The sequence below is a fragment of the Sturnira hondurensis genome, unplaced genomic scaffold (assembly GCF_014824575.4).
Source record: "Sturnira hondurensis isolate 20B ecotype Veracruz unplaced genomic scaffold, ASM1482457v3 Scaffold0012467, whole genome shotgun sequence".
Classification (NCBI taxonomy): Eukaryota; Metazoa; Chordata; class Mammalia; order Chiroptera; family Phyllostomidae; genus Sturnira; species Sturnira hondurensis.
This window is the reverse complement of record NW_028085098.1, coordinates 1,471,147-1,493,873: the sequence shown is the minus strand read 5'-3', so window position 1 is coordinate 1,493,873 and position 22,727 is coordinate 1,471,147. Positions and strand designations below refer to the sequence as shown.

The following is a 22,727-nucleotide window of genomic DNA, read 5'->3' as shown; positions in this document are numbered from 1 at the left end:
TAAATTGTATGCTCCTTGGGGACAGGAGCCTTATGTAATAGTTTATAGCTGTTTAATTAATCTCTTCAAAAAATTTTGTATATAGGGTAAATTATGTTAAAAACTCCAAAGTGAAAAGAAAAATAGTAAAAGACAGCAGATAAAGGAAAGAATAAAATAGTAACTTGAGGAGAGTTAATAAGTGGGTGTTCATTCAGTAGTATCTTACATCAGTGCTGAGCCATGAAATTACCTTTGAGTGTCTTACAGGTCAAAACAAAGAAGGAAAGGTAAATGATAGAAAATTTATAATATCCATAAAAAAAATTCCCCCTGCTAGGGTATAGGGTAGTGAAGCTTTGATTTGAGCAAATTTATCCCTACATTCCTCACAAATCCCGCATGGTAAAATGGACAACATCCTTACAGATAGGAAAGGCTGCTTCTTGTCTTAATGCAAGGTAGGGTATGTGTTATTTAGGGTGGTGCAAGCTGCTTCAACCAGTTACCACCCAGATTTTTGTAGAGGTTTTATGAATGTTCTGGTCTGTGGGTGATTCAGGGACAGAGCCATTGGAAGGGTATCATATCTTGAATAAATGTGTAATATAAAAATATTTAATTTGTCCAATATCAGCTATAAGATATTAAGAAAATTATAAATTCAAGAAATAATTTTTATATAGAATTAATAGGGAACATACAAAAGATAGCTTTTTGTCTTAATTGAATAATAGAATTATGGAAAGATTGAATGGAATAATTAGAAACACGTTTCAGATGTACAACGTCGTGGATCTTAAAAATTCAATTTGGCACATAGTTTTTTGGTACCTATAAAAACAAATTTTGTTCTACATGATGCATAAGAACATAATCTAACAGTTGAGACATAGTAGAAATAAAGTAATAATGAACTAAAAATAGAGGTTACACAAAAACCTAATAAAGATCTGTAAAGACAATTTTTATTTCTGTTTAATAGACTCTTACCCCCATTAGTTATTGTTTGTAGCTTCATTTCTCTAGGGTGGAATTACATAGGAAATGAGAATCTTTAATTTTACTGAATTATGCTAGATTGCTCTTAATATGGTTATGCTGATTTTCAGTCTTTCAGCATTTATGTATGGTCCAATTTCCCTATCTGGAGGCCTATACTTTTTATTATCAGGACTTAAAAATTTTTGCAGCCTCATGGAAATGATAATCAAGTTTTAATTTCTCTGTTAACTACTGAGAAGGAGAATGTTTTCATATTTTCTAGTTTATTTTTTCTTTTATGGCTTGCACTTTTTCTACATTTTCAGAAATCCTTTTTTCTGTCTTCTAAAAATTGTTCCCCTGTTTTCCCGTAACAGTTTTGGATTAATATACAGCTGCCTTAAATAAATTTTAAAAATATATATATATTAAAAAAATATGCAGCTGCCTTAATTCTCTTGGAATTTATTTTTGAATATGTTGAGATGGGGATTTTATTTTACCTAGTTCTATGAAGTTAACTAGTTGTCTCAATATCATTTATTCAATAGTTTATTCTTTCCCCATCAATTTGTAATATCACCTTTCCCCTTTGCTAACCTCTCCATGCATGTATGTGAGGGTCTGTTTCAGTGTCCTCCATTCTCTCCCACTGGTCTATCATAGTATATTTTATATAAAAGTTTTTCTTGTAAAAAGCTTTAAATGTATAGAGAGCTAATAGTATAATGAACACAAATATATACTCATCACTCAGATTCAACAGTTACCAAGTACTTAACCACACTAGCATAATTTTTGTCTTTTGTATCACATTCCAGGTCTTAGTTCACTTCATTCCTATATATTTCAGCATGCATTTCTATTGTTGTGCCATCAGAATTAGCATTTTAAATACTATCTAATAGCTGCATATTTTGATTTCTCTCATAGCCTCAAAAATGTCTTTTTATACTTGGTTTCTTTAATTCAGAATCCCAACAGTGCTCTCATATTGAACTTGTTTTTTTATGTTTCTTAATCTTCTAAAATTTAGAATATATGAGCAAAACTCTCTTCCCCCAGTCCCTTTAGTTTTCCCTAACATTGATCTGTTGAAGCAGTCAAGTAGGTTTTTCTTTAATACTTTCTGGGTTTGTCTGCATTCTTTTATGGTGTAATTTAGCTTGTCCTATCTTCAAACACCTATAAATTAGAAGTTACTTTTTAAGGCTGTAATCAAGGTTTCAGTTCAACTTCTTTGGGGTGGGGACGCAAGTAATTCTTCATAGGTGGTTCTGGTACTTAATATTACATTACATCAGGAAGCATGTAATACACGGATATTTCACTCACTCTTAGCACTGCTAAAATCGAATTAGTGGGTTCAAGTGGTTTCAGCTGAATCCTTCCATAATAAAGTTTTCATCTGATGGCACATCCATTGGCTGATGATATGATTGCTACTCTTCCTGTATTTATTAGCTGACATTCTTTAAAGAATGAGTTTGCCCACCCTCGTGGGCAAATGTCTGTGAACATGTTTAATGTTAATAAATTTACCTATATATTGACTCAAAATGAATTTTTCTGGGAGGAGCCTGCTGATGTTAAAACTTTTCCAAAAATATCCTACCTATTCACTTGTGGTCCTAGGTGGCATACAATAGCAGTAAAAAACAGCCTTGTTAAGCAAGTAATTTGTAGATAGATTTGTACTTAATTATGAAAAGGCAAAATTTAAAAATATTAAGACTTAGACAAATAAATGTAGCCATCATTACAAGATTATGATATACTATCAGTATTTTCATATTTTTATAAATTTGATTGGTACATTTATTTTCTTTGTGTAATAATTGACTTTATTTCTATTATTTTGGATAGACACTTGGCATTTCACCTGAGGAAAAATTCGTTATTACAACAACAAGTAGGAAAGAAATTACCTTTGATAATTTTGGTAAGCAATGTTAAGTATATGCTTTTGTATTTAATATGCTGTAGTACATTGTAAAGCAATAACTATTTGATTATATAGATGGACATCTAAAAGCTATAGATGATTTTGGTTACTCTGTTGGGACAAGGGAGGAAACTGTCTATGTGTTCACAGTTTGTGCAGAGGTTTTATTTTTCAAGCAAGATTGTAGAAAAATAATTGACATCAATTATGACTATAGAAGATGAGACCTTATTCAACACCTAGCCACGGGCCTTCCATGTAGGCCCTCATGAAGCTAATTCTCTTAACAAACTTTGATTCTTCCAGTATCTTATTTTACCTAGTTGGATTCTAAGACCTGCCAGTGTTTCATACCTGATTTCCTTTTGAATTTATCCATTCTTCTCCTTTCATGTTGATACCACTCTAATGTAGTTTCGTATCTCATTTTCTGTGATATTTAACTTACTAAGAATTGAAGGATTCAGATTGATTGGAAGTATTTGGGCCTATTCAACTGACACTCTTAACAAAACACAACTGAATTTATAGATCGAGTCATTATTCGGGGGTTTGCTTGTACCATCTTTAAAGTTATTTCATAGATACAATTTCCATATTTAAAGTTAATAAGTTCGTGTGTTTCTGATTCTAGCTTTGTGTTTAAGATATTACCTTTTGATTACAGATGAAACTGTTAAAGATGGAGTTACTCTGTACCTTCTACAGTCAGTCAGTCAGTTACTACTAACAGCTACAAAAGAACGAATTGAATTCCTGCCTCACTATGACACACTGGTTAAAAGTGGCATGTATGAATATTATGCAAGTGAAGGACAAAATCCTTTGCGTAAGTATTCCATTTATACTAATTTTGTCAAACTATTACTCTCTCTTATCCTCTGATCATCTATCTGTCCCATTCCTTTAAAAAATTTTCTCATTTGTCTTAGCCTGGTGCTTCAGTTGGTTGGAACATCATCCTGTACACCAAAAGGTTGTGAGTTTGATTGCTGGCTGGGTTATATAACCTAGGTTGTGAGTCAGGGTGTGTACAGAAGGCATCCAATCGGTACTTCTATCTCACATTGATGTTTCTTTCTCTCTTTCTAAAGTCAATAAAAACATCCTCAGGTGAAGATTAAAAATAAGTAAATAAATAAATAAATAAACAATTTTGCTTTTTTAGAAGACTGTGACAAGTCATTGTGAGTTTCCTTACTTCAATCTATTCATCATAGTATAATTCTTTTTCTATGTAAGTCATCTTAGTTCATAGTCAAGATACCTCTCCTTAATTAAAAAATTTTTTAAGTTTTTATTTATTTATTTTTACAGAGAGGGGAAAGGAGGAAGAGAAACATCAGTATGAGAGAGAAATATGTATCAGTGTCTCTTGTACATCACCTGACTAGGGGCCGACTTCACAATCCAGGCATGTGCCCTAACCAGGAATCAAACTGGCAACCTTTTGGTTTGTGGGATGACACCCAACCGAGTCACACCAGTCAGGACAACACACCTCTCCTTTAAAACTAACCAAGTATTAGAATTCATTCCCTTTCAACTCATAAGAGATATTGTATCAAACATTTTTCAATGTCATGTATACTCTTCTCTCTGATTAATTCTCACTGAGAAAATCATTACCTTGTAAGCTTGTGTAGTTGAACTACATAAGTGGTTTGTGTTCTTGTCTCCATTTCTTCATTTTTTTCTTCCACCTTTACCACTTGCCAGTTTTTATTTTACCTTTGAATTGTTTGCTAATGATTTTTATAAATCAGTTGATTTAGAGAATCTTTTCTGTTTGGGCCCTGCTAAAGTGTTTAATACTACTTAGATGTTTATTAACTTTTCTTATTAAAATGTTTTTATTGTATGTGCATTACAGTTTGTAGGAAATTAGAAAATATAGGTAAGCAGAAAGAACATAAAGAATATCTATATCTCAGCCATCCAGGTATAACCACCACTAGTACTTGGTGTTTATTGCTTCAACATATTGTTTGGTGTTTTTTCTACTTTAGTGGTTTTAGATTATGCTTATTATTTTAACTTTTGTTTAAAATAAAATGAACATCTTTAATATATGTCAATATATACTTGGTTTTAGTGGTTAAACACTATTTAGATAAGAGTATACTGAAATGTTCTATTATTAGACATTTAGGTTATTTCAGGACTTTTTTTTGCAAATGACTGAATATAATACTCTTGTGAAAATTTTCATACCTATTCTTACCTTAAGTACTACTAATACTATTACTGCTGTCAGCTGCAGTACCAGGCACTGCTGTGTTTTATGAGCATCTTCTCATTTAATCCTTGATTCTGTGTGGAAGCTAATGTTACGTAATAACCCTGTTTTGCAGAAAAACTGAGGCTGAAAGATTTTAGGTTACTTGCCAAAGGCCAGAGTTAGTGTTGAGTTAGGATTTGAACCCTAGCAGAGTAACTTCAGAGCTTGAACTCGTAACCAGTATATTTCTGACATTGTTCTTTTCATACAAAAAAAGCTCTTTTTTCTTCAGTCTTAAAAACATCATAGACTTGCTTCTTCCACCAGCTACTGCCCAGATTTCTGCCCTGGTTTATAGTAACACTTCTCAAAATAGTTGACTGTCTTCACTGTTAGTGGTATCTCTCCTCCCATTCTCTAAGTCACACTCCTGTACTTACTCTTTTATGGTTACCAGCAACTAACCACAGTGATCAATTTTTTGCATTTTACCCAAGGTATTATTTAATATACTTTATCACTTCTTCTTTGATACAGTTTTCACTTAGCTTTTTTTTAAATTATTTTTTAATGTTTTAAAATAATATTTTATTGATTATGCTACTATACTTACCCTGATTTTTCCCTCTCTTTCCCCCTCCACCTGGCACTCCCTCTCCTTCAAGCAATTCCCCCACCATTGTCCATGGGTTATAAGTTCTTGGCTACTCAATTGCCTATACTGTACTTTATCCCCATGGTTATTCTGTAACTACCTGTTTATACTTCTTCTTTAAAATATATTTTATTGATTATGCTATTACAGTTATCCCATTTTCCCCCTTCATTCCCCTCCACACATTCTCCCACCCACATTTCCCCACTTTAGTTCATGTCCATGTGTCATACTTACGAGTTCTTTAACTTCTACATTTCCCATACTATTCTTGTCTTCCCGCTGTCTATTTTCTACTTACCATCTATGCTACTTATTCTCTGTACCTTTCCCCCCTTCTCCTCCTCCCACTCCCCTCTTGCTATCACTCCATGTGATCTCCATTTCTGTGGTTATGTTCCTGTTCTAGCTGTCCTCTTTGTTTTTGTTTTAGATGTGGTTGTTAATAACTGTGAGTTTGCTGTCATTTTACTGTACATGTTTTTTATCTTTTTTTCTTAGATAAGTCCCTTTAACATTTCATAGAATAAGGGCTTGGTGATGATGAACTCCTTCAGCTTGACCTTATCTGAGGAGCAATTTATCTGCCCTTCCATTCTAAATGAAAACTTTGCTGGATAGAGCAATCTTGGATGTAGGTCCTTGCCTTTCATGACTTGGAATACTTCTTTCCAGCCCCTTCTAGCCTACAAGCTCTCTTGAGAAATCCGCTGACAGTCTGATGGGAACTCCCTTGTAAGTGACTGTCCCCTTATCTCTTGCTGCTTCTAGAATTCTCTCCTTCATTTTTATCTTGGCTAATGTAATTATGATGTGCCTTGGTGTGTTCCTCCTTGGGTCCACCTTCTTTGGGACTCTCTGAGCTTCTGGACTTCCTGGAAGTCTATTTCCTTTGCCAGATTGGGGAAGTTCTTTATTATTTGTTCAAATAAGTTTTCCACTCGTTGCTCTTCCTCTTCCCCTCCTGGTATCCCTATAATTTAGATGCTGGAACGTTTAAAGATGTCCTGGAGGTTCCTAAGCCTCTCCTCATTTTTTTGAATTCTTATTTCTTCATTCTTTTCTGTTTGGCTGTTTCTTTCTTTCTTCTGGTTCACTCCATTTATTTGAATCCCAGTTTCCTTCCCATCACTACTGGTTCCCTGTGCATTTTCCTTCATTTCACACAGTGTAGCCTTCATTTTTTCATCTAATTTGTGACCAAATTCAACCAATTCTGTGAGCATCCTGATCATTAATGCTTTGAACTGTACATCTTATAGGTTGGCTATCTCTTAGTTGCTTAGTTGTATTTGCTCTGGAGCTTTGATCTGTTCTTCCTTTTCGGCCTTTTTTTTTTTTTTTTTGGCCTTGTGGAGTCTGTTACATATGAGGGGCAGAGCCCTAGGTGTTTACCAGGGCGGGGCAACCCAGTTGCTGGGTTGTGAGGCTGTATGTGGGAGAGGGGTCCCAGAGGGAACAGTGGAGCTTGTTCTTCTCTCTGTTGGATTTCATTCACTTCCGCTGCTTTGCCTGAGCAAACTAGGCCTTTCTGGTGCTGATTCCTGTGTGGGTGGGCTTGTGTGCATTCTAAGACCCTATGGATCTCTCCAGTGAATTCTCCTGTGAGGCTGGGAGTCTCTCTCTGCACCTCAACCCCCATAGGTGTTTTCAATCAGTATTTTGAGGCTTTATTTCCCAGCACTGGGACCCTGGGTTGTGCAGTCTATCTCACTCCGCAGTTATCTGCACGAATGTGGGAGTGTCGCCTGGTCAGCCAGCCACCTTGCACTCGGTGCCTTGCTTCACAATCACTGCCTCGCTGGGTCTGCCCGTTGCCACTCCGTGCCTGGAGTCTGCCAGCCACTGCCTGCGTGCCCAGGGTTGGTCTGCTGCTGTCTTGTGCGCCCGGGGTGCCTTGCACACCCAGTGTCACCACTTCATGTGCTGAGACATCTCTCTACTCGCCCCCGGACTCTGCCCTGCCTACCAGTCTGGATGAATGTGTCTATTTCAGTTCCTTGGCTGTCTGACTTCCATACAGTTTAATTTTCTGTCAGTTCTGGTTGTTACTTTGTTTCTAAATTTTTGTTGTTTTTATTTTGGTTGAGCGAGGAGGCATAGTGCTTCTATCTACGCCTCCATCTTGGCCGGAAGTCCAGAAATGTTCATTTTTATTTAAATATTGAAAATAGTAACAAACTTACTCTTAAATTCCAAACTTTGTCTATCCAGGAACTAACTGTGTGGCATCTCCACTAGAACTTCTAAGATGAGAACCCAGATCTGTTCACTGATTCCTGTACTACATGTAGTTTTCCCATTCAAATGCCCTAATCTTTCAGTTGCTAAAGTCAAAAATCAAATTGATTCTTCTTTGTCTCGTACATTGCATTCATTCTGTCAGAAAATCCTGCTGGCATTATCTTCCGTCTTTATCAGAAATAACCATTTCTTACCACTTCTATAGTTAACACTACAACTGAGGCACCATCATATCACCTAGATTATGTGCTGGCCTCATAACTCATGTCTTTTCATGCCTGTACACATATAGGTTGAGAAGTCAAATTTTATTATTTTTCTACTAAGAACACTTATGGATCCTATTTCATTAAGAATAAAGGCCAAACACTTTACAATTACGTACACTACCTTAGCAGTTCTGCTTTATACCTCTCTGACTTTGTTTTCACGACTCTTCTTGATTGTTTACTCTACTCTGGTGTCAGTTTTATTCTCAACTTAGTGCCCTCTTTGTGGAATGCTCTTTCACTAGATAGCCCGTCTCATTTCCTCGCCTCATTCAAGTCTAGTTTAGCTGTTACCTTCCTAACAAAATTTTCCTTGGTCACCTGTTTAAAATTGCAACTGCATTTCCTCTGTGCCTTTAGTATTTTTTTACTTCTTTTCTCTATAGCATATACCACCTTCTAAGATGCTAAAGAATTTACTTATTAATTAAGAGTATATTTGATTTTTCACCTTCTTCCACTAGAGTGTTAACTCCATGAGAACGGGATTTTTGTCTGTTGTGTTTCATTCATAGAACAGTGCTTGACAAATGGTGGATGCTTAAATGTTTGCCTGCTGATTGAATCTTTAATTCTTTCTCTGGGGATGAATTTCTTAAATGTACAATCATGTAGTCAATAGATATACTCATTTCTATGACTTCCCATATAGATTAATTACCTTCCAGATTGGTTTTACCAGTTTTCATTCCTATCATCATTGTATGAGTAAGTAGGGAATCTCATTGTTTAGGTTCTTGCTCTGATTTTTGTGACTTTATGTTATATTCCTGGGTGTTTCCTTACTTCTTTCCTTTGCCCTTGCTGTTACTTCTGGTTATTCTTGACTATATGCAGGGCCAGTGCTAAATTGAACATCAAGTTGGTTGCATAGTAGAATATCAGTAGCAGTTCTATGTCAGTAAATCAGACATGTTTTACCATTTGGCAAGTTGCCATTAATCATATGATTTCTGTATCTAAATTACCTCTCAATAGACACTTTTATATTTGCTTTGTATTTTCCTCCTCATCTCTATATGTGCTTACTTTTGACTTCTGCATAATGTAATTGTATACCACAGAGTACTATTTGATTTTTATGGTTGAACTCTTGTGTTCTTATGTGTATATGTCTATCTTTATATTACAAACTCCTTGCGGCCAGGAATCATGGCTGGCTGATTCATGCCAGATAGTGCTCTATGAGTACTGTTGGGTGACTACTTTTTTATGCTGGTGGTAATTGGTGATGATGCCTTTAGTTATGTTTTGCATCATTAGAATCAGGATAATACTTTAATTCTAGCTCTTTGGAAAATAAAAATGATGGCTTAAGGTACTTCAGAGTTTTCTCTACTTTGAACTTTGATATGAAGTATTTGAGAAGGAAAATTTAAGCAATAATATTTTCTCATTCTTTTCCAGCATTTGCTCTTGCAGAATTAATTGACAATTCATTGTCTGCTACTTCTTGCAACACTGGGATTAGAAAAATACAGATTAAATTGGTAAGACAATAATACTGTTAATTAATTTAACTTTTCCATTTATAAAAGTAGGACAACACCATTGGAGAAAAATTAAAAAATAAAGATAAGTTAAAATAGAAATAACTATTTAATATCTCTTCATCCATTATTAAAATTTTTCTATAGCCCTTTTTCTTTGTGTATATGTATACCTATATGTGATCATAGTATGTATTTTGGTTTTTGTGATCTTTTTCTTAACAGTAAGTAGATTGCCATATCATGGATATTCTGCCATATATCACGTTGCTTCAGTTTGTTTTATTGACTCATATAAATTATAATGTAAAACATAATATAAATTTACTATACCTACTATTACTGAGCATGTAGGTTTTTTCCTATATATATTTTTAAAGATTTTATTTATTTATCTTCAGAGGGGAAGGAAAGGAGAGAGGGAGAGAAATATTAATGTGTGGTTGCCTCTCGTGTGTTTCCTGCTGGGAACTGGCCTGCAACCCAGGCATGTGCCCTGACTGGGAATTGAACTGTGTTCCTTTGGTTCTCAGGCCCGCACTCAATCCACTGAGCTACACCAGCCAGTTTTTTTTTAAGGATTTATTTATTTATTTTTAGAGGGGAAGGGAAGGAGAGAAGGAGAGAAATACTAATATATGGTTGCCTTTCCTGCGTCCCCTGCCGGGAACTGGCCTGCAACCCAGGCATGTGCCCTGACTGGGAATCGAACCATAGTCGTTTGGTTCCCAGGCCTGTGCTCAATCCACTGAGCTACACCAGCCAGGGCTGTTTTTTTCCTATATTTTAAGCAATGCATTGTAAGCAATGCTGGCATGATGAGCATCCTTACAGGTTTTTGTGGACATCTCTGATTAATTCTTCAAGCTAAATTGTAAGAAATGAAATTTCTAGATTAAAGGACTTGAAGAATTCTATGACTTTTAATTCAAATAACTGAAGTGCGTTTTAGAAAGCTGTGTTAATTTACGCTTCCACCAGAAATGTATGAGTGAGCCCACTGAATCACTTTTTTTATCTTTAACTTTTTGTGTTTTTAATATGACTTTTAATGTGACTTTTCCTGTCTTTTTCAACTTATTTTATTTTATAGCATTTTGATGAAACACAAGGAAAACCTGCTGTTGCAGTGATAGATAATGGAAGAGGAATGACCTCTAAACAGCTCAACAACTGGGCTGTGTATAGGTTGTCCAAATTTACAAGACAAGGTGACTTTGAAAGGTTAGCAAACCTTACTTTTTTTATGGGCAGTTGGGTATTTTAATAAGGATAAAAACTCATTACTTATACATGATACTTTGGAGTTTTCTTTGTTATCAGCATATTTATTTAGATTTTTATGTTACAGAATTTTTATAATCAATGCTTAGTTTAGAAATAATCAAAACTACTTAAATTATGTTGTGCCCTTCCACTGAACAGTTGTTTTTACATTTTCTGAAGTATGTAGTTTTGTTGATATGTTGAGGCTTTTCACTCTTACTGAGTTTGATGAAAGCTGTGTAGCCTCTAGAGAAGTAGAATGGATTTTAAATAGGCTTTAGAAATCACCTAATACCACTTTAATGCCACTTTTATTTATTTATTTTAAATATATTTTATTGATTATGCCATTACAGTTGTTCTAATTCCCCCCTTTCATTCCCCTCCACCCTGCACACCCCCTCCCCCACCATTCCCCCCCTTTAGTTTATGTCCATGTGTCTCAAGTTCTTTAGATTCTATATTTCCTATACTATTCTTGCCTTCCCCCTGTCTATTTTCTACCTACTGTCTATGCTACTTATTCTCTGTACCTTCTCCCCCTCTCTCCTCCTCCCACTCCCCTGTTGCTAACCCTCCATGTGATCTTCATTTCTATGGTTCTGCTCCTGATCTAGCTGTCCTCTTGGTTTGCTTTTGTTTTATGTGTGGTTGTTAATAACTGTGAGTTTGCTGTCCTTTCACTGTTGATATTTTTCATCTTCTTTTTCTTAGATAAGTCCCTTTAACATTTCATATAATAAGGGCTTGGTGATGATGACCTCCTTGAATTTGATCTTATCTGAGGAGCACTTTACCTGTCCTTCCATTCTAAATGAAAGCTTTGCTGGATAGAGCAATCTTAGATGTAGGTCTTTGGATTTCATGACTTGGAATAGTTCTTTCCAGCCCCTTCTTGCCTGTAAGGTCTCTTTTGAGAAATCTGCTGACAGTGTGATGGGAGCTCCTTTGTAGGTGACTGTCCCCTTCTCTCTTGCTGCTTCTAGAATTCTTTCCTTCATTTAATCTTGGGCGACGAAATTATGATGTGCCTTGGTGTGTTCCTCCTTGGGTCCACCTTCTTTGGGAGTCTCTGAGCTTCCTGGACTTCCTGGAAGTGTATTTCCTTTGCCAGACTGGGGAAGTTCTCCTTTATTACTTGTTCAGATAAGTTTTCCACTTGATCTTTCGCTTCCCCTTTTAGTTCCCCTATAATTTGGATGTTGGAACGTTTAAAGATGTCCTGGAGATTCCTAAGCCTCTCCTCATTTTTTTGAATTCTTATTTCTTCATGTTTTTCTGTTTGGTCATTTTTTTCTTCCTCCTGGTCCACTCCCTAGATTTGAGTCCCAGTTTCCTTTCCATCACTATTGGTTTCCTATGCATTTCCCTTCATTTCAATTAGTTTAGCCTTCATTTGTTCCTCTAATTTGTGACTAAAATTAACCAGTTCTGTGAGCATCCTGATCACCAGTGTTTTGACCTGTGCATCTGATAAGTTGGCTATTTCTTGGTCGCTTAGAGTTATTGGCTCCGGGGCTTTGAGTTCTTCTTGAGCCATGTTTTGGTCTGTTCGTACCTGTTATGTATGAGGAGTGGAGCCCTAGGTGTTCACCAGGGTGGGGCAACTCAGTTGCTGGGTTGTGAAGCTGTATGTGGGGGCGGGGTCAGAGAGGAGCAATGGCAGTCCCCTCTGCTGCTTCCCGCAGCTGGGGCCTGCGTGGTTTTTCTCACTGCTCGCTCCTTTGCTGGTTTACTGTGCGTGAATGTGTGACCGCAGTCAGCTTGCTGCCTTGGGCCCTCACTGGGTGCGCCAGTTGCTACCCCACACCTGGGATCTGCCCACGGCTGCCTGTGCACCTGGGTCAGGAGATCTTTCCTGCCCAACCCTGCACTGCTACCGGCTCCACCCCTCTTACCGGTCTGGCTGAGTGGTTTGTTGTTGTCGGACTTACGTATAGTTCAATTTTCTGTGTTTTGGCTGCGTTTTTGTTACTGAAACTTTGTCCACTTTAAACTTGGTTGTGAGAGGAGGTACAATATTTCCACCTATGCCTCCATCTTGGCAGAAGTCCCTTAATGCCACTTTTAAAATGGGTAACGCATATAGTTTGGTTGAGCTCTCTGTTTCTCTTTTAGGGGTCTGTGTTACAGAACATTCACAGCTGTCAGGGAATAGAAGCAAGTCAGAAGTTTTCTATCAGAGTGTGTTTGTAAAAATATCGTGAATGACAATGTCATAGAAGAAACAAAATATTACTAGAAACTGTCAGGGATACAAAGATTCAGGCCCTTGGGATATTAACTCAGTTCTAGTAAGTGATGATCCATAAATCTTTTGCTATCTTAAGCAATGTTGTGTACTTTAGGAAATATACTTGGGAAGAGTCTGTTGGTCTTCTTATGTAAGTAGTTAATATTTTTGTTCAAGTCCTGTTTTGCTCTTTGCTATCGAAGAAAGTCACCCAAATTTAAGTATTAATCTAAAAATGTGTTAAAATTAGTGTAGTTAGTATATTTACCATCTCATTGCTGAAATTTTAGTACCCTTAGAATTTTCATTAAGTTTGTAAAGACACAGTGTTGTGGTGGAAGGCAATAGAGTGAAGATCAAGGGCTCTGGAATCTTTTAGCCTGGTTTGATTTCTAGCCTTACTAATTATGTGGCATTGATCAAGGTACTTCCCTTTGTCTCAGTTTACATATCTGTAAAATGGATAATACCTCATAAGGTTTTGTGAAGAACAATTGAGTGCCTGGCATATGGTAAGCAGTCAATAAATATAAGCTATAATTTTAGTTATTTCTTATTCTTGGCCTCAGACTTCTATAGCCATTCTTTTTCATGATTTTTGTAAGTGCATCTTCAAGGATTTCTAAAATAGCTATAGAGAAGGATAAAAATATTAGGTAAAGGGAAAAGGGAACAGATGGTATATTGGACTAAAAAGTCAGAAAAATGTAAAGTCAAATGGAGGAGGAGAAAGTAGGAGAGTCTACAGTGTATTAAAATTAGATCTCAACTGCATTAATGGGATATTGACTTTTTTCTAGATTTTAGCACAACACCAACTTTTAAAGTTAATCCAAATGTTAGAGAAATTTTGTTTAATTTTGGTAGAAATCTACCTGTTGCTGTTTTTTTCCTCTAGCTATTTGTAGGTATTATATCAGTAAATAATCAGTTATTATAGTTATTATATAATCATACTGTCCTTGAGTCCAGTAACAGTTCCTTGACTCATTCTAATTTGTTAGTATCAGTTGTATTCCCTCACTCCCCTAGCATCTACTCCTGTAGAAGAAACTGTCAATTACTCTACTGCTTTGAATTCAGTTTTCACTGGATACAATGATGGATATCATAAGATACAGACTATGGAAGAAAAGGAAGGACATCTTAAAAGTACACATCAGCTGTTTTGGCCTGTAGCTTCTGTTGTAGTAGAGAGAAAATCAGAAGTAAACACACACCAAAGTTATAATCATTTCAGTTATTGATAATTGCTGTTAAGACAATACTGAATAATATGTTAGAATCTGATGGCCATCTTCTTTAGGTAACGTGATTAGAGAAGTCAGTGGCCTCTTTGAAGTTATATGGCCTCTTACCTAAAGGAATCACCTCCTTTAGGTAAGGTGATTAGAGAAGTCAGTGGCCTCTTTGAAGCTTGAAAGAAGAAAATATTTGGAGACCACAGACATTCCATCCTAGAACCATGGCCAAGTTTGTCTCTAACCTTGAGGAGAAGGACCCCCTCCTACCCTCCATGTTGGTAAACACTGCTGTGACTTATTCAAACCTTGATTGGCTGCATTTTGATACTATGCTAAGGTTGAGCTGGCTCCTCCCACCTCTGCTGAGATCCATATAGTATTCAAACTTAAAAAAATAGTCAGGAGTACTCAAGCTGATAGCCTCAATGGCTCACAGTTAAAGAAGCTCTCCTGAATAGCTAGGTGGCCACTGAGGTGTAGATATGGTTTTATGTTGTTTGCAAAGTTATAGGTAAGTGTGGCATTATTGGCCATAATCTTTGAAGACCAGTCTTTAACATCTGTTTGTTATGGGTTTATTATTTGAATGTTCTTGGATGATGAGTGATCAAAATAGCATTTGAATTAAAAAAAAGAAGTCAAAATCAGTGTGTTATATATCAACCACTACATAGGAAGGTCACAATTTCTCCTATTAGGTTAGATTGTCTTTTGCTTTAATAACATTAATAGAGCTCTAAAAGCATGTCTTTGCATAGCCTGGAAATGAAAAGCATATGTGTGAATATACCAACCTGGTACATGTATGTGTGTGTATGGATAAAATTTTTAAAATATATTTATTGATTATGCCATTACAGTTGTCCTATTTCCTCCTTCATTCCCTTCCCCCCTGCACACCTCTTCCCCCCCATTCCCCCCTTTAGTTCATGTCCATGTGTCACAAGTTCTTTAGCTTCTACATTTCCCATACTATTCTTGCTCTCCCCCCTGTCTATTTTCTACCTACCATCTATGCTACTTATTCGCTGTACCTTCTCCCCCTCTCTCCTCCTCCCACTCCCCTGTTGCTAACCCTCCATGTGATCTCCATTTCTATGGTTCTGCTCCTGATCTAGCTGTCTGCTTAGTTTGCTTTTGCTTTTGTTTTATGTGTGGTTGTTAATAACTGTGAGTTTGCTGTCCTTTCAGTGTTCATATTTTTTATCTTTTTCTTAGATAAGTCCCTTTAACATTTCATATAATAAGGGTTTGGTGATGATGAACTCCCTTAACTTGACCTTATCTGAGAAGCACTTTATCTGTTCTTCCATTCTAAATGAAAGCTTTGCTGGATAGAGCAATCTTGGATGTAGGTCCTTGCCTTTCATGACTTGGAATAGTTCTTTCCAGCCCCTTCTTGCCTGTAAGGTCTCTTGTGAGAAATCAGCTGATAGTCTGATGGGAGCTCCTTTGTAGGTGACTGTCCCCTTATCTCTTGCTGCTTCTAGAATTCTCTCCTTCATTTAATCTTGGGTAACGCAATTATGATGTGTCTTGGTGTGTTCTTCCTTGGGACCAACTTCTTCGGGACTTTCTGAACTTCCTGGACTTCCTGGAAATCTATTTCCTTTGCCAGATTGGGGAAGTTTTCCTTTATTATTTGTTCAAATAAATTTTCCACTTGTTGCTCTTCCTCTTCCTCTTCTGGTACCCCTATAATTCGGATGTGGGAACATTTAAAGATGTCCTGGAGATTCCTAAGCCTCTCCTCTTTTTTTTTTAATTCTTGTTTCTTCTTTTCTAATTCTGTGTTTCTTTCTTCCTTCTGGTCCACTCCATTGATTTGAGTCCCAGTTTTCTTTCCATCACTGTCGGTTCCCTGTGCATTTTTCTTTATTTCTCTTAGTGTAGCCTTCATATTTTCATCTAATTTGTGACTAAATTCAACCAGTTCTGTGAGCATCCTGATCACCACTATTTTCAACTGTGCGTCTGATAGGTTGGCTATCTCCTTGTCGCTTAGAAGTACTGGCTCTGGAGCTTTGAGCTGTTCTTCTGCATGAGCCAAAATGTTTTTGTGAGGTTGCACTAGTTACATATGAGGGGCGGAGCCTTAGTTGTTCAACAGGGTGGGACAACCCACATTGCTGGGCTGTGACGCTTTATGTGGGGGTGGGGTTGGAGTCACAGAGGGAGCAATGGCATTTGTTCCAAGCTCTCTCGGATATTGGTCCCCTGTGCCGCTTCCCACAGCAAATTGGGCCCTTCTAGTGCTGGTTTCCGGGTGGGTGGGCTTGTGTAAGTTCTAAGACCCTGTGGGTCTCTCCAACAAACTCTCCTGTGAGGCTGAGAACCTCTCCTGGCACCTGAACCCCAAAAGTTTTTTCAATCAGTGCTTTAGGCTTTAATTCCCGTTGATGGGGCCCTGGGTTGTGAGGTCTGTCTCACTGTCTTTTTTGCCTGGTTTATCTGCACATGAATGTGTGACCGTGGTCAGCCAGCCACCTAACTCCCTCACTGGGTCTGCCCATTGCCACCCCATGTCTGGCATCTGCCAACCGCTGCCTGTGTGCCTGGGTCGGTCTGGCACCCACTGCTTTTCCCTGCTGTGACCCCTCTCCGCTGGCCACCAATTCCGCCCCTCCTACCAGTCTGGATGAATGGTTTGTTGTTGTCGGGCTTTGGTACAGTTCAATTTTCTGTCTGTTTTGGTTGTGTTTTTTTCCTAAATCTTTCTTGTCTTTAAATTTGGTTGTGTGAAAAGGTACAGTATTTCCACCTACGCCTCCATCTTGGCTGGACGTGTGGGTAAAATTTTAATTTGAAGGTTGGAAATATAATTTTCTGCAAAAGTCGGGGAGAGCCCTCAAGAAAACTAGAACTTGCTATATAGTTAAAGGATAAAATTTGGGTGGTTTCTCTTTGCTAAAATTAGAGAAAGACTTTTGAGAACACCTGTGTCTGTAAATATTGGGGTAATTGGTGGTATTCTAAATCTATCTTTGTTTCCTGAGTGGTGGTGGCTTAGTTGGTTAGGTATCGTCCCACAAAGCAGAGGACCAGCCATAGGTTTGATTCCCTGTCAGGGCACAAGCCTGATTTGCGGGCCTGGTCCCCAGTTGGGGTATGTGCAAGAGGCAACCAGTTGATGTTTCTCTCCCTTTTTTTTTCCCAGCCCTTCCCCATCTACAGATAAATAGTAAGTAGCATTTTAAAAAAATAAAATAGGTATGTGTCTTTGTAACTAACATCTTTAATGCCAAGACAGTGAATGAGAGCCATGGCCTACATTTTTAATCTAGTTTTTATTATTAGATTAAAAATCTATTATTATTAATCTGTCCAGTGTTCTGATTTTTAGAACCTATCTTTGCTAAAATAAAATACCCCCTGGATATTTAAACTGAGTTATAACTTAGTAGTATCCAAGGATCTAAAAGTATATTATGTTTTGAAATAAATGGAAGTATTGGTTATCAGAAGGAGAAGAAAATACTTAAATGAAGATGTACATAGAGACTCTGAAATTGTGATCAGTTTGTTTTGTTTAAGAGGCGGAAAGGAGACCGGTATCATTAGAACATAATACACGAAAGGGAAAATAGAGGGAGATGACATGAGATTTCTAATTTGACAATATTCTTTATAATTCTCACCTTGGTATTACCCTTCCCTCTACCCTTTTTATTTTGAAAAATTTCAAGCCACCAAATAAACTGAAAGGACAGTACTAGATGTACCCTTTAAGCAATTAATATTTTGCCACTTTTGTTATCTTCTATCTAGACACACACAAACTCACTCATACACTCTTATACTTTCTCTTCCTAAGTCATTTGAAAGTAAGTTGAAATATCTCCTTCAAGTTCTCATAAATAACCATAAAACCATTATCACACCCAGGAAATTTATCACTAATTAAAAATATCTCAGGTAATGTTCATATTTAGATTTTTTCCCTTTGTTGTGTCTCTCTGGTTTCCTTTATAATAATGCCTTGCATTTTTGTCTGTCATAAAATTGTCTTTTTTCCCCTAGAATTGTGGATCTGTCTTCTGAGCACTATTTTTTCTTCAATATTTTATGAACATTTTTAAACATACAGAAAATTCGAAATTCTATAGTAAATACCCAGATACTTGTACTTAGTTTTTACCATTGACAGTTGCTTTACCACATATCTATTTATCCCGCTAACTTTTAGTTCATCTTAACTTTCTATTTCATTCAAATAAATTACAGATATCAGTAAACTTTCTTTTAATGTTTAAGCATTGATATCATTATCTAGCATTCAGTTTTGTTTCTTTTGAAGTAAAATTCACATACAGTGAAATGCTCAGATCTGTCTTAAGTGTATCTTCATTGAATTTATTTTTTATAGTTAGATAATTTATATACCTTAAAATTCACCATATTAGAATATACAATTTGTGATTTTGGATGTAGTCGCAAATTATCATCACTAATTTCAGAACATTTTTATAACTCCAGAAGAAACCGTATACCGATTTGCAGTTATTCCTCATCCATCTCCCTGTCCCCAACTTCTAGCAATCATTAATATACTTTTAATAGTTATCTATTTTTTTAGTTTTTCTGGGGATTACTTTTATTTAATACTTTATAACAGCTTAGTTTAGATTAATGCCAATTTAATGTCAGTAATATTTAAAAACTTTACTTTTAATATATAGCTTTATTCCTTCCCCAGGCCTTTGAATTATTATTTTTTTTGTAAATTACCTTTATACATTATAACCCTGTCAACAGTTTTATACTTACTGCTTTATGTGGCTATCTTTTAAATCAAAAGTGTTATAAATATTAGTTTTATGCTGTCTTTGTCTGTTTATCTACATACAGTTACCTCTACTTTTTATTTCTTCTTTTTTTCAAGTTACTTTCTAGTTTCCTTTCATTTTTGCCCCAAACACTTTACATAATAGCTAATTTAGGTCATATCTAATAATAGAATCTCTCAGTTTTTATTTATTTGGTAGTGTCTTGATCTTCATTTTTGAAGGTTATTATGCTACATACAGAATACTTGGTTGACAGTGGGTTTTTTTTTCAGCACCTTTAGTATTTTAGCTTATTGCTTTCCTGGCTCCATGATTTCTGATGAAGAATCAGCTGTTAATTTTTTTTCAACATTTTTTCATTGTTGTTCAAGTACAGTTGTCTCCATTTTTCCCACCCATTCCCTCCCTCCCTTGAGCCTATCCTCCTTTGGTTTTGTCCATGTGTCCTTTGTACATGTTCTTTGACAACCCTTTCCTGTCTTTCCCCCTATTATCCCCTCCCACCTCTTCTCTGGTGACTGTCAGTTTATTCTTCATTTCAGTGTCTCTGGTTATATTTTGTTTGCTTGCTTGTTTTGTTGATTAGGTTCCACTTATAGGTGAGATTATATGGTATTTGTCTTTTACCTCCTGGCTTATTTCACTTAGTATAATACTCTCCAAACCCATCCATGCTGTCACAAAGAATAGGAGTTCCTTCTTTCTTTCTGCTGTGTAGTATTCCATCGTGTAAAAGTACCACAGTTTTTTGAGCCACTCATTTACTGATGAGCACCTAGGTTGCTTCCAGCACTTGGCTATTGTAACTTGTGCTTCTATGATCATTGGGTTGCATAGGTTCCTTTGGATTGGTATATCAGGATTCTTAGGCCATAATACCAGCAGTGAAATTGCCAGGTCAAAAGGCAGTTCCATTTTTAGTTTTCTGAGGAAATTCCATACTGTTTTCCACAGTGACTGTAACAGTTTGCATTCCCACCAACAGTGCACTAGGGTTCCCTTTTCTCCATAACCTCTCCAACACTTGTTTGTTGATTTATTAATGAGAGCCATTCTGACCAGTGTGAAGTGTATCTCATTGTGGTTTTAATTTGCATCTCTCTGATGGCTAGTGATGCTGAGCATCTTTTCATATGTCCCCAGGCCCTCTGTATGTCCTCCTTGGAGCAGTGTCTGTTCAGGTCCTTTGCCCATTTTTTAATTAGGTTGTTTTGTCTTCCTGGAGTGGAGTTGTGTGGTTCTTTATGTATTTTGGAGATCAAACACTTGTCTCAGGTATCACTGGCAAGTATGTTTTCCCATACTCTTGATTCTCTTTTTATTTTGCTAATGTTTTTTAGCTGTGCAGAAGCTTTTTATTTTGATGAGATTCCATTTGTTTATTCTTTCCTTTCTGTCCATTACTCTAGGGGACGTATTTGTGAAAATAATTACTGCATGGAATATCTGATAATTTCTTGCCTGTGTTCTCTATGACTTTTATGGTGTCATGACTTATATTTAGTCTTCTATCCACCCTTGAATTTATTTTGGTGTATGGTGTAAGTTGGTGATCGATTTTCATTTCTTTGCATGTAACTATCCAGCTCTCCCAACACCATTTGTTGAAAAGGCTATTTTTACTCCATTTTATGTTGCTGCCTCCTTTGTTGAATATTAATTGACTGTAGAGACTTGGGTTTATTTCTGGGATCTCTGTTCTGTTCCATTGGTCCATGTGTCTGTTCTTATGCTAGTACTGGGCCATTTCAATTACAGTGGCCTTGTAATACAGTTTGATATCAAGTATTATGATCCCTCCTTTTTTCTTTCTCAAAATTGCTGCAGCAATTCAGGGTCCTTTATGATTCCATATAAATTATTGAAATGTTTGTTTTATATCTGTGAAATATGTCATTAGTACTTTAATAGGGATTGCATTGAATCTATAAATTGCTTTGGGTAGTATGGACATTTGATGTTAATTCTTCCAATCTATGAACGTGGTACATACTGCCATTTATTTGTGTCTTCCTTAATATCTTTCTTCAGTGTTGTGTACTTTTCTGCATACAGGTCTTTTACCTCCTTGGTTAGGTTTATTCCTAGGTATTTTATTTTTCTTGTTGCTATATTGAATGGGATTTCTGATTTCTGTTTCCAGTATTTCATTGTTCGTATACAAAGATGCCTTCAATTTCTGAATATTGACTTTGTATCCTGCTGTTTTGCCAGATTCACTTATTAGGTCAAGTAGTTTTTTGTGGAGTCTGTAGGATTTTCTAAGTGTACTGTCATGTCATCTGCAAACATGACAGTTTTGTTTCCTCTTTTCCAATTTGGATGCCTTTTATTTCTTCCTGTTGTCAGATTGCTGTGGCTAGGACTTCCATACTGTGTTGAATAGAAGTGGTGAAAGCGGGTATCCTAGTCTTGTTCCTGATCTTTATGGGAAAGCTTTTAGTTTTTGTCCATTGAGTATGATGTTGGTTGTAGGTCTCTCATATATGGCCTTTTTATTTTGAGGAATGCTCCCTGTATTCCCACTTTGCTGAGTGTTTTTATTATAAATGGGTGCTGTACTTTATCAAATGCTTTTTCTGCATCTATTGATATGATTATGTGATTTTTGTCTTTCCTTTGTTTATGTGATGTATTATGATTATTGATTTGCTAGTATTGTACCATCTTTGCATCCCTAGGATGAATCCCACTTGATCATGGTGTGTGATCTTTTTGATGTATTATTGCTGGATGCCATTTGCTGATATTTTGCTGAGGATTTTAGTGTCTGTTCATCAGCAATACTGGCCTGTAGTTTTCTTTCTTTGCTTTGTTTTTATGTGGGTTTTGGATTAGGATGGTGCTGGCTTCATAAAAAGAATTTGGAGTCCTCCATCGTCTTGGATTTTTGGAAATAGCCTGTGAAGGGTAGGGGTTAGCTCTTCCTTAAATGTTTTGTAAAATTCTCTTGTGAAACTGTCAGTCCAGTGCTTTTGTGTGCTGGGAGTTTTTTGATTACTGCTTTGATTTTGTCAGCTGTTACTGGTTTGTTCAGGTTTTCTGTTTCTTCTTCATTCAGCTTTGGGAGATTCAGCTTCTCTCCTCTTTCATTCCTGATTGTGTTTATTTGGGTGCTCTCTTTTTTCCTTCGTGAGTCTGCTTAAAGGCTTGTCGATTTTGTTTATCTTTTCAAAGAACCAGCTCCTGGATTTATTCATCCTTAGAATTGTTCCTTTGGTCTCTCTATTGTTCAATTCTGTTCTTGGTTATTTCCTCCTTTCTACTTGCTCTGGGCTGTCTTTGTTGTTGTCCCTCCAGTTCCCGTAGATGTAGGGTTAGGTTGTTTATTTGAAATGTTTCTGTCTTTTTTAGGTAGGCATGTATTGCTATGAACTTCCCTTTTAGGACAGCCTTGGCTGTTTCCACTA

The 22,727-nt window shown here is 36.5% G+C and overlaps 1 protein-coding gene across 1 annotated transcript in view; it reads left to right on the top strand.

Moving 5' to 3' along the window:
- Nucleotides 1-22,727, top strand: part of SMCHD1 (structural maintenance of chromosomes flexible hinge domain containing 1) — a 156,031-nt gene that overhangs the window by 2,630 nt on the left and 130,674 nt on the right. The window contains exons 2-5 of the mRNA XM_037060710.1: nucleotides 2,830-2,905; nucleotides 3,576-3,737; nucleotides 9,705-9,787; nucleotides 10,881-11,011. Coding sequence (XP_036916605.1) covers nucleotides 2,830-2,905; nucleotides 3,576-3,737; nucleotides 9,705-9,787; nucleotides 10,881-11,011 — 452 coding nt within the window. The remainder of the gene's footprint in view (nucleotides 1-2,829; nucleotides 2,906-3,575; nucleotides 3,738-9,704; nucleotides 9,788-10,880; nucleotides 11,012-22,727) is intronic.